The 12,705-nt window shown below is 46.2% G+C and overlaps 1 protein-coding gene across 1 annotated transcript in view; it reads left to right on the plus strand.

The window, feature by feature from the left end:
• Positions 1-9,448, plus strand: part of LOC106810256 (protein capicua homolog) — a 17,573-nt gene extending 8,125 nt beyond the window's left edge. The window contains exons 6-12 of the mRNA XM_014813547.1: positions 19-199; positions 579-705; positions 1,341-1,511; positions 2,181-2,350; positions 3,607-3,780; positions 4,038-4,268; positions 4,997-9,448. Coding sequence (XP_014669033.1) covers positions 19-199; positions 579-705; positions 1,341-1,511; positions 2,181-2,350; positions 3,607-3,780; positions 4,038-4,268; positions 4,997-5,094 — 1,152 coding nt within the window. The 3' untranslated portion in view covers positions 5,095-9,448. The remainder of the gene's footprint in view (positions 1-18; positions 200-578; positions 706-1,340; positions 1,512-2,180; positions 2,351-3,606; positions 3,781-4,037; positions 4,269-4,996) is intronic.
• The last annotated feature ends 3,257 nt before the right edge of the window (positions 9,449-12,705 follow it).

Consider the following 12,705-nt stretch of genomic DNA (forward strand, 5'->3'; position numbering starts at 1 on the left):
AATATTTATTTGATACAGGCGGCTCCGGCAGAGAAGGAGGATGGCGAGGAGGAGGAAGAGGTGAGGAGTCCCGTCTTCATCCTGGCTCCGACTCCCGCGCAGCTGCGACGCTGCTCCCTCTCTGACGGCGGAGGACAGCTCAATGGAGAGAACTCTGGCTCAGCCGACAGCAGCAGCCCCGAGCCACAGAAAAAGACAGGTAGGCGCGCGAAGCTGCACGCCAATTCAAAGCCAGCGTATCTGTTTTGGCACCGCTCATCATCAGAAACATAATCGTCATCGTCCATAACTCGATATGACATCGCAAATTTGACATGTCATTTGGTTTCAGGTGAAGCATCTTAAAAAAGTTGTGACATTTAGACCTGTGACAGTGTATTATAGCTATTTCTATTTCTGACAGCGGTCTCCTGGTCGCGATGTAGACAAAACTGTAGTACCAGACAACATTTAGTGGTACACTAGTGTCACTTGATGTGATCAATGTGATATTTCGAACAGTCGTCCTGTTGTGCTATGTATATATTATCACTGGGCATTTATGTGAAATCTCGTGTTGTCTCTTGCTGTCCCTACAGTGACGATATCATCAGATCCGCCAACGAGCGTGAGCGCAGTGCCCACCTATGCCGCTGGAACACCGGTCCCCCTGAGAGAGGCTCGTAAGAGCATGCTGAAGCGTGGCTCTGATGACAGCATCGAGGGGTGAGTGTCTTTAATTCCTGGTTTTCCCCATTCCCGTTTCCGTGGCGATGCTGTCAGAGGGATAAGTGTATTTGGACGATGCTTTTCTAGATGTCAACATGACGACGACATTGTAAATTGGGGATGATCAGACGGATTGCATCAGTGCGCGTTACCGTGGCGACTGCATAATAAGCACCGATAAATTGAATTATTGAGTTTTTAGGAAAAACTCAATAGGCCAATTTCCATGGTGTGAGCGTTTGAAGCAAAGCTAGCGGAGCATTAGATTTTAAAATGAACCATGTTATGGTGCTTTCCATTCACACAAAAAACGACCATTCGCATGGTAACATGGTTTGCTGGTTAACCCTGGGACAAGTATGGCTGCAAGTGTGCTGGTAGTGTACTGACCGGTAACTACATGCATAACTACATCTAGCAGTATATAATGCCCATCCAAATAAGTGGTGTCTCGTAGTTTACTTCTGACAAGTACTGTCTAGATATTTACAGGATGATACGCCATCTTCGTGACGTGTGCAAAATTGCACAAGTTAATGTGTGTTTACACTGCTCTGTGCATGCGCGCGTGCGTGCGTGTGTCGTCAACACGCTGCACTTGTGTTAAGCCGTCTCCCTGCCTTGCCTTTTAGACTGCGGTCGCGTCATCACCGCGTGTTGCATGGAGTCGATTTTGAGAAGAAGTTTGCGGCCCTGCCGGAGTTCATCCCGAACCCTGGAGCTGAGCTGTGTGCCTCGCTGCCGGCCAGCCCCCGCGCACTCGCCGGTAGCTATCGCAAGAAACGGCAGCTGTCCACGGACAGGTAACGTAGTTCCGTTCCTCTCTTCCTATCTCATTCCTATCATTTCTCTTGATTGCCTATCTTCGTTCCGCTCTCCTCCATTTCGTCCTCCATTTCTGTCTCTGCCCTGTCCTTTGCCTTCTTCCCTATCTTCCTTTCGTCGGTCTCCCTTTCTTGCTCAAACGTCTTTACTCGACTGCTATCTCTGTTACAGCTTAGTTCATCCTTGTTCTTCCTCTGGCGTGCCAGGAGACAGTAGTGGGCAATAATATTATTTGAAACCCATACATGCCTGAGAAGAAGATTAGTCAGAACGACGCGTCTATGTCCACCTGGTCATGAGATTTAGCATGGGAACAATGCAGGCACTGCCTGCAGTGCAGAAGTTGGAGCGTGTGACAGAATACTCCAGGGAAAAGCAATCTCACTCTTAAATACAGAAGGAGTCAGAAGCAGATTATACGAATCCGTGTGTCCACTGTGTAGAAATCCGTTAAATAATCCGCATGTCTAATTATCTTTCTTTTGACGATGCGAATGTGAGAAGAACACATGAGAGATATATATATATATCCGAAATGTTAGTCCTCGTCGTTACAGATAACAAGATGGCACGGGGTGTACGCCCAGTAGTGACCGAGCTTTTTCGCTCATTCCTCGCGTCGTTGACGTTCTCGTGTTTTTCCACAGCCCGGATGAGGGCGTCAGCTCGCCGCGCGTTGCTAAGCAACGGCGAGGCTCGATGAGCGAGGCCGGCACGCCGAAGACGCCGCACAGCGCCAAGTTTGAGGACAACAAGTTCTTTGGCAGCAACTTCAGCCTCGACGCGCTTGCAGAGGCAGCCGCCATGCACCGCACAGGTACGTGCGCACGCAGATACAGCGCTCTCCACGCAGGTATACATACACAGTACATGCACAGGTACAGGTACGCAGATACAGCGCTCTCCACGCAGGTATACATATACAGTACATGCACAGGTACAGGTACGCAGATACAGCGCTCTCCACGCAGGTATACATATACAGTAACATACCACAGGTACGTGTGCACGGCAGATACAGCGCTCTCCAGCAGGATACATACACAGTACATGCACAAGGTACGTGCGCACGCAGATACAGCGCTCTCCACACAGGTATACATACAGTACATGCACAGGTACAGGTACGCAGATACAGCGCTCTCCACACAGGTATACATACACAGTACATGCACAGGTACGTGCGCACGCAGATACAGCGCTCTCACACACATGTTATACATACACAGTACATGCACAGGGTACGTGTGCACGCAGATACAGCGCTCTCCACGCGGTATACATACAGTACATGCAGCAGCGTACGTGTCGCACGCAGACTACAGCGCTCTCCACAATGTACATACACAGGTACAGGTACGCAGATACAGCGCTCTCCACGCAGGTATACATACACAGTACATACACAGGTACAGGTACGCAGATACAGCGCTCTCCACGCAGGTATACATACACAGTACATACACAGGTACAGGTACGCAGATACAGCGCTCTCCACGCAGGTATACATACACAGTACATGCACAGGTACAGGTACGCAGATACAGCGCTCTCCACGCAGGTATACATATACAGTACATGCACAGGTACAGGTATGCCCGAGCAGGTACACACGCATGGTGGTATGCACCGTCAGGTACACACGTGCCAGCGCGCGTACAGGTACACATGCACAGGTACGCACTGTGCAGACGACCATCAGTACACACATGCAGGTATGTGAACGCTGAACACAGGTATGATCGTGTTTCACGCGTGTATGCGCACGCTCCACACAGGTACGCCGGTGCCGGTATGGCTGCCTTCCACCCAGATACGCACACACGCAGGCATGCACACCCCATACAGGTACACACCCACACCTGTACAGTTAGGTACAGGTACGTCCCAGGTACAGGCACACAGCTAGCTTCACTTGCGACGATGTCTGATTCATGCTGCGGTGAACTCTTCCACTTTTGGTGGCGCCCTCTGTCGGAATTGCTGGCTCATCCACATCATGCTGCCAATGGCATTGGTAGTTTGTCGACGTCAGGGCGAAGGATGTTGCAATTTTTAAATAATTTTCCACAGGTTGGAACCCACTGCTAGGTGACTCTGATGCTGACATTGGATCGCCGAAGACACCCATGACACCGGTGACCCCTGGTGGATCGGAGAAGAGCTACTCGTCTTTACGGAGAACTCTGGATCAGAGGCGCTATCTTGTTATGCAGCTATTTCAAGAAAATAGCTTCTTTCCAACTGGTACGAAGAAGATCGTGAGAAGGAAACTTATTGCTGGCAGTGTTTGATAATTTTTTGCAATTATCACGTGTTAGCCATTGCTTGATAATTTTCGTTTGTTTATCTCCCATTAGTGGTTAATTCTTTGAATAGCAGTTTACTACTAATTTATTTACTTAATAATTGTGATGTTAGTTATCTATTAAATACCTAACTTCTACACAGGCCTATCAATAGTTCCCAGCGCTTACAATGAACATAACAACTTCCTATTGCAGCACAAGCGACAGCTACCTTCCAAGCGAAGCACATGGACATCTTTCCGAACAAGGTGTGCCTGCAGCTGAAGATACGCGAGGTACGGCAGAAGCTGATGTCACAGCAGTGCCCGACTCCCGGAGCAGAGACCGTCTCCAGTCCGCTCACGACGACACTTGGTGCCAGCAGTCAGTTACCTGCTGCTGCTGCAGCTCCGACACCATCTACACTAGCGCTGCCCCCTACAACCCGTGAGTAACCTGCTCTACCCTCAGTCGCTCGGTTCATTTTTGACGCTTGCAGACTAAGCAGTGCAAACGGGCGTTCATTTTTTTTCTGCTGATGAAATCTGTAACCAATACGGTACTAGAATGATCAACCTTGCCTTTGAATTCTTTCAAAGAACGGGTAAACCAGCCCCTGACCAGCCGTTAATCATCTTTACCCAGTATGAATGTTGTTATGATTAGTAGTCTTCAACAAACAAACAAAAAAACAAACAAAAACGTATATTGGCTTAGCACAGTGTCAATATTGAATACGTGTCCTGGAAACCACAAGTATACTTCAAAACTGAATAATGCGGTGCATTTATTTGTTAACAGTTGAATCGAAAAATTGAAAATGGCGTCTTGGCAGGCACTATGGTGTGTAGATCCACTAGGTTAGTTTCCAGAGCTTGGGCGAAAATAGTTGATGTTATCTTAGCACTGAAAAGTTAGCAGCGAACCACTACTTTCATAGTTTCGGCTTGTAGTTGTCTCATGCCATGATTCTTCTAGCCTTCACTTCGTCTCGACCTAAAATGTAATCAGATAATCGGTATTCGTATGCAACTCTTATTACAAGAATTTTTATTAGCAAAAATAATATAGTCATAGCATTAATCATCTATAGTGTGTATGATGTACTTCCGACACTGGTGTGTACAGTGCTTACTGGATGAGTTTAGTGAAAATATGCACATGTTTACTTGCAGAGCAAGAGTCGTCGTCAATGACGCCAGCATCTGAGGCAGGGGCCACGAGGAAGACAAGTGCGACACCTAGTGACAGTCACAGTAGTAACCAAAGCTAGTGGAACGCACGCGTGCTGAGCTCCTGCATGTACTCCCTCTGCTGTGTGTGGGTTGGTGTGTGTGTGTGTGTGTGTGTGTGTGCGCGTGCGTGCGTGCGTGTCGCTATGTTTGTGTGAGTGCATGTCTCTCTGTGGGTACGTACATTCGTATGCACGGTTCTGTGTGGTACAAGTTTGGTGAGTGCGTGCTTGTGTGCGTGTGTGTATATGTGTATGTGTATGTGTGCGCGTGCGTACGCGTGTGTGAGTACGTGTGTACGTGTGTGAGTCTGCGTGTATGTGCATGCTTGAGCATCCCTTTATCACGATTGCTGGGTATGCAGCTGTGATAACACGATGACAATGAACCGAGCATATAGTGGATGTCGCCAGTTTCGAGAAAGTGAAGCATGCTCCTGCTACTGGCACACGCGTTCAGTCATATGGAGCTTATAACTGTAGATAATGAGGGTTCTCCGCCGCCGACGGGTGCTGCTTGAACAGCGCCATCTAAAATAATCAGAAAGTGGCTATCTAGGCGTTTTATTATTTTGTGAGATCTTAGACTCGGTAAATCAAAAGTTGCTGGTGCGATCGTCACGCAGTCTAATCGATGAACTTTCTAGCGTTTACGAGTTTGCCATTTTTACAATGTGGTGTGCGTGTAAATATGTGATGTTAAGATCGATAAGGGTTTTATTGAATCAATACTGGTTTATTCGATCAGAGTGAAGGGCCGTATGTTGTGCGATACGCTACGGTGTATAGTAGTGCCACCGTAATTTTATTGCGTGAAGAGTCGCTATGTGAATATTTGTACATTTATATTATAGACAGTTTATTAGGTCTTTGTTAGAATTGTACTGACTGCAGGCCAGCAGGAAGTGTGCGTGTGTGCGTGCGTGCGTGCGTGCGTGCGAGCGTGCGTGCGTGCGTGTACGCGTGCGTGTGGTGTACACGCGTCTAACCGCGCACGTGCGTGTCTTTTGTCTGTGCGTGTCTTTTGTCTGTGCGTGAGTTGCTAAATCGATTGGTATATTAGTCACGCACGCTATATACCCTCTAAACTGTGATGTGTCAGGTGTGATTTTGTTAAAATACATTTCGATGAAGGTACAAATCTATGCGGTGGAATCTTATGGGAGGGAGGCGGAGGATAAATGGGAATAGGGGCGAGCTGAACGGAAGAGTTTAAGGGAGGGACAGCATATTTTTAGGTGTTGTCATCTAGTCTTGCCCAGAAGTGCCCGAACGTGAAAGTCCGTAATGTGTGTTCAGGATTGACGTGAATTCTAGTAGATGCAAGATTAGCATGCACGAGATTATATATATATATATATATATCACCAATCCAGTATCTTCTTAAATGAACTCGGAGGTCTGTATGCCGTATTAGTTTATAGGCAGCTGATCATGGGTGGGTTGGGGTGGTTGGGGTTTCTCTGAAAGTGACTTTAGTTTTGTACGTGAATGAAAACACTGGGATTTTTAAACGTTTTAGACATGTACTCGCCTGTGTGTATATACGTGTTGTGTGTGTGTGTGTGTGTGTGTGTGTGCGTGCGTGCGTGCGTGGCGTGCGTGTGTGCGTGGTGCGTGTGCGTGTGCGTGTGCGTGTGCGTGTGCGTGCGTGCGTGCGTGTGTGTGTTTACAATGTTCCCTGTTACTTCGCGACTGTAAATTGTTACACAGCATAGTTTTTAACGATCGCACCCGATTTTAAATGTTGAGTGATTGGCCTGCTATCACGTAAATAGGGTAGGAGTATAAATAATCGTTGATTACCATTGTTTGTTAATATTGACACCCGTATATAACTACGTTTTATATATATGTGAGTGGAAGTGGCGGCGGTCCAAATTCGCAGGCGCACTAGAGTGTGAATAAGAAGCAGCATATCGAAGTAGTGTCACAGTAGCGAGGCAGGAGACGATGCATGCTCACCGCAGTACGTCCACGTGAGTTTCACATCACGTCTATTTGATCTAACGTTGAGAGAGATCGAGGGAAAGTTTTCTAATCCGGATCACAGATGTCCAGCGGTGCACGTCGCTATGGTTACCCTTCTGAGAGTAGCCCCCGCATATCGGAATTAAGGAATATCGGTTATATCGGAACATAATCTGAAATATTGGCAAAACTTGTGCTGATTGTATGAACGCGGTTTATTTAATATGCATTGCTGTTCGACAGCTTTTACTAGCGAAACTGTTCTTACTTTGGGTTGGGCATGCAGTGGTTGCGTGCTAGTCGTTGTGCTAGAGGTGTGTTTTACGCCGAGACGAAACAAGTTAAAAGATTGTGCAATTCAAACTAGCATTTGATAGTACAGTGCTTTCCGCTTTAACGGGACAGGTCGGGAACCATGAATTCCAGTTTTCCAATGTTCTGATTAAGCTGTCGGCCCGATAAAGCAGTGAACACAAGAACGTGCGTACACGGATTGTTTATCAAAGACCTGTCGTTTAAGCAATGCGAAGGTTTATACGAGGCCCGATAAAGCAGGACTACTGTACCAACAACGTGAGACAACAGCAGAGATGTCTTCTATGTACCCTGTCGAGTCTTCTTACCGGCTGCATGAGAAGTACATAAGGACGCTACCAGGTGGCGCACACGTCGTGGATTTTGGTGATTTCACTAAGTGGTATTGTAATTCGACAGAAAATGAGAAATTCAATACGATTTGTCTGTGAGGACACGCGGTAGCATCCGTTTGTACTGCTAGACCAATTGATAGTGAGACTTCACAGACACATAAATTATTATAACTCTCTCGTACATATACTTGGCATGACATGCAGGTGCGGTTAAACCTGTGTTAGCGGGCACCTCACACGAACGGACACCTGCCTATAACGGTTGCTTTTGTTTTTTCCCTTGAGTGGCAGTTATAAACAGATTTGATAGGATCTAAACAGATCCCATGTACACATGTTGCATTGTAACATGTTGCATTCGCACGTACACCATCTCCTCAGCCCGCAATCTCTGTGCGTTCTAGCTCAACGCACTGATACGCAGTATACCTACCGCGCACCGCGACTGTCGCCGTGCATGTGCTCGACTATCGCACATTAACGTTATTCAGGCGTGGTGTTAGAAGCTCTGGCCCCCATATAATAATCAGTTACATACAGATCATCGGTCGGAATAGATGTGTGATGACATCATCCAGCGGCCGTCTATGGTTAGGGCTGTAAAGCGTCGTATTACCCCGTACAAACTGCAACTTTGATCCCACATCAAACTAGTCCGGGCCTGCCGCGCGCTAAATGTTTGCAGTGTGTACACGCTATCTTGCGCTAAATACCCGCTAGTCCGGACTAACTTAGCCCCGCAAACGGAGGTCGGCCTGTTAGCACGCGCTAAACGGTGTGTGTATGCAATCTGGGGCCAGGTGCGGTCTAAATTTCGCAATACGCATGCGCATAGCCTTATTTCGGTTACCTAATAAAGTACAGTAGCGGTCTGCTGAGTGTCGTAACAAGCTAAACTGAGCATGCGCAGTCAACCCGTGCTAACCTAGCGCTGTTAAACATTTTGTGTCTGTACGCTGTGATTTAGCGTGCGCCTAGCGCGGGTCTGGCCCAAGACTAGTTTGATGGAGGATCAAATTTTCCTGTCTGTACGGGGTATATAGTGGACTGGTCGATGTTTGTGATGTTATAACGCCGTGTAAACAACAAGGTAATACGAAACCGGTAATTCGCGCTAGTATGGTGTGTTACGTGTGCGTGCGTGCGCGAGTGCGTACATGCATGTGTATGTGTGCGCGCGCGCGCATGTATGTTAAAGTTAGCGAGTGCGTATACGAAAAAGTTTACATGCTTATACGGGAATGTTTACGCTTTGTTAGAAAATGTCGACGTGGCAATACGTCTGACAGTTACACGTAATTGTACAGTCCACCGGCGTGCATTGTCCAGCTGCAGTGGGGATTATACCCATCCTGAATCCCCACTATTAAATTAGCTGTTGCCATAATCTCATTGAGGTGTCTGTACTGCTGCTGCTGCTGCTGCTGCTGCTGCTGCTCATGCCACTACAGTTGCAGTTGTGTGAGATATCCTGCCGGTTGTCTCACAGCTTGCAGCACATTTTTAGTTATTCGAATGTATGAATTCCGGTTTGTCGTTATATGAACAGGTGTATATACTTATATACGTGTATCGCGCGCGTAGGGGAGATTGTATCCCCTTATGTATACAATATCAATATCACCTTGACAGTTTCAGATGCGCTATAGCCATGAGTCATGTCGGGACGGTGTTCGTAGCTTGATTATTCCTCGGCTATAGCCTATTTTCGGAAGTACACAGATGTGTATGTGTTTATAACGGAAATAAAGCCAGAAAATTACATATATAAAAAATCTGTTAATGCGTATTCTTGTTACATCGATTCAGTAATAAGATCGAAGATTTGTGTATTTTGATTTACGCTCTGTTGGTACCGGCAAAATGCAGATACATATATCAACACAGAAAAATATTATTAAGTAACAGAACATCATTCCGATAATTAACCATTGCATTATTAACTGGAATAAAATTAAAACGTAAAACGATTGTACCCCAGTGAGGGTAAAACCTCGTCTTTAACACCGTCTACGACACTACGCCTCTACCGAATGAGCTAACTTACAAGGACACTCCCATTAAGATAATATAAAAATGCTCCAAATTTCATTCCCTGCTGCTTCGCTCTAACTCGTCCCCGTGCGATCATCAGTCTTATGAGGAGCTGAATCTCTTACCCGCACAGTACAAGGCATCACGGGTAATAGGTGTCGGTGGTGCTTATATAGTACCCTCCTCTCTAAGCTCTGTTCCGGTCCCTCTCCTCCGGCTAAGCACGGATATACCGGTCCTACGGCTAGTTCACAGCTAGCTGCACCAGCCATGGCTGTACAATGCTGTTGTAGTTTCAAACCGGTCCTTGCCCCCTGAACAACCACTATCTGCCGCCGTATCCTGCCTAGCCGGCCATGTCTGCTCGAACCTTAGAAGACAGATGATATAGTTTATCGATTCCATTAGCTACTTGTTGCGAAATCCCTCATTAGCGGTAGGATGAAGAGACATTAGTGTCCTCGCAGGTACGTATACTTATCAGTCGCGCTATTCCGAGTGTGATATGCAATGGAAATGTTGGCGCATTTACTCACGTTTCTAACTACGTTCATGTAACGCTACGTTCATGTGAAAATCTCTAGAATATACATGTCGCCGTGGTACTAAAACAAGAACAAAATTCCGCTCATAACGTATTCTCTCCGCCTATCTGTTGCTTTTTCGCTGCACGTGGACGAAAGCACTTTGATATATGAGATGCGTAACACGTTGTATTGCGATTGTATACGATTGTATATGATTGTATACGATTGTATATGATTGTATACGATTGTATACGATTGTATTGCGATCTGACAAGCTGACAAGGACAAGGACGAAAGCACTTCGATATGAGATGCATAAGCGTTGTATTTTGATATTGCGATCTGACAAGCTATTACGCAGTGACGAAGTATCAGCATGAACATACATAACTGAAGAGTCTAGTTGTATGTTTAAGATCTCAGACATCAATAATGTATAACATCGATGCAGATGACGCTTTAATTAATAACTACAGTGTATATACGCGGTCTACTGCTCTTTCACATACGCCTGCGTGATGGCATTGCTAGGTTAACAACCTGCATACACGCATGTACGCGCACACCCAAACGCACAATCACCACAGGCAGCAGCACACACACACAACACACACCCACAACACACACACACACACACACACACACACACACACACACACACACACACATATACACACATATCAGAAGTAGATAATAGGGAAGGAGTGTGACTTCAATAAACAAGGGAAATTCGTCATTTACTAGCCTTAGAATATCTAAGATTTACTACGCTTAACTCAACCACCTTGAGCTCAAATCGTACACAGTACATTCGCCTAGCCATGCGGCGAAATCGTTTCCTCGTATAACACCGCGCAATCCGGAGATACAAACTAAAACGTACGACACGATTTTCCATTCTGTTGCCAGCAAACTGTATGTGTAAACCGCCTAACTCGAAACAAAAGGCAGCTACTAACGACTCGTGCGCGCTCTTGCTCCCTCGGCGATGCGGTGTGGCGGTGTGGATTTGAGCTCAAGTTGGTTGAGTTAGGCGTAGTAAATCTTAGGTATTCTAAGGCTAGTAAATGACAAATTTCCCTTGTTTATTGAAGTCACACTCCTTTCCTATTATCTACTTCTGATATATATACACACACACGTATACTCACAAGTGCTCGCATACGCACGCTGCACACATACATACACGCACACGTACGCACACACGCTCACCCGTGCGCGCGCGCTTACGCCCACACACTCCACACGTACACACGTACGCGCGCGCGTACACACACAGCATACATCGCTATAGAGAACTATTATCATATACGACGGCATCCGAGAATGGGTGAAAATCATCGCGTAAAATAGCATTTTACACTCGTTTTTTTTTTTTCAAATGACGTATCGAAATATGCTTGCATGTGGTTATGGTCATGGTAACATCAAATATAATCGCCAAATATGCTCTGCGACAGTATCACGTACGTAGTCTGCATTAATTTTTTATGCATTAGCAATACCTGCTATTTCATGAAATAGCAGCAATTAAAAGCAAAATAGCACAAATGCCAGTTATTTCGCGAAATAGCTGGATTTACACCCGGTGTGTCATTTGCCGGTTAGATGACAAACCGTATCCTAGCTGCTGACTGAGTGTATGGACGCAAAATTTTGCTCTGTGGCTAGGCTTTTCTCACTGTGATAAGGTAAACTAGAGTATCGATGACGTACCCACTGCACGGTTGCCATACAACGAGAAACTAGGAACTGATTTTTACTCTATTAATGCTTTACGAGGCAAATTTCATAACGTTTGCCTAGCGTCACCTATATGTGGATTTAAGTGAAACTCTTATTTACCAGAAGCGATCAGAAACATTATCATTAATAGTTATGGCATCACAAGTCGTCATGACAACACTTCATGTGCACGCAGAAGTTCTGACATACTAAACTTATAACAGAACTTAAGTTTCACTACTTATGATATTTCTCACAACAGGCCACATGCAGACGGGGTTTTCTTTTATAATATTATTATAATCATGTCTTGTACCTCCGGCAGGTGGCGCTTGTTCATCGTTACATCCCGGCATCTGTGAGGTTATCCGTTCTCGTAAAGGATGCGACTAGGAGGAGGAGGAGGAGGAGGAGGAGGAGGCAGAGTGGTGCTGCGGCCGGCGAGACTGGCGCTCGCAACCGCCGCCGTTATCGTCTGCTTTCTGCTGTTCAGGAAGGAATCGGCACACCGGATGCAGTACGGGAGTAGAGAGCGGGAGTTTGACAGCCGGCGTGTCTTGTACGCGGACGAATCTGCCTCTCACAAGCTGGACGGTATATAGCATACTGATGCAGTGGTGCTTGCTTTATCGGGCCTCGAATAAACGGGTGCATTGCTAAAAACGACATGTGTATTTGAAAAACACTCATTACACACGTTGTTTATACGTTTGTCGCTTAATCGGGAGCACCGCTTAATCGGGACA

This window comes from Priapulus caudatus, unplaced genomic scaffold, assembly GCF_000485595.1.
Source record: "Priapulus caudatus unplaced genomic scaffold, Priapulus_caudatus-5.0.1 Scaffold424, whole genome shotgun sequence".
Taxonomy (NCBI): domain Eukaryota; kingdom Metazoa; phylum Priapulida; class Priapulimorpha; order Priapulimorphida; family Priapulidae; genus Priapulus; species Priapulus caudatus.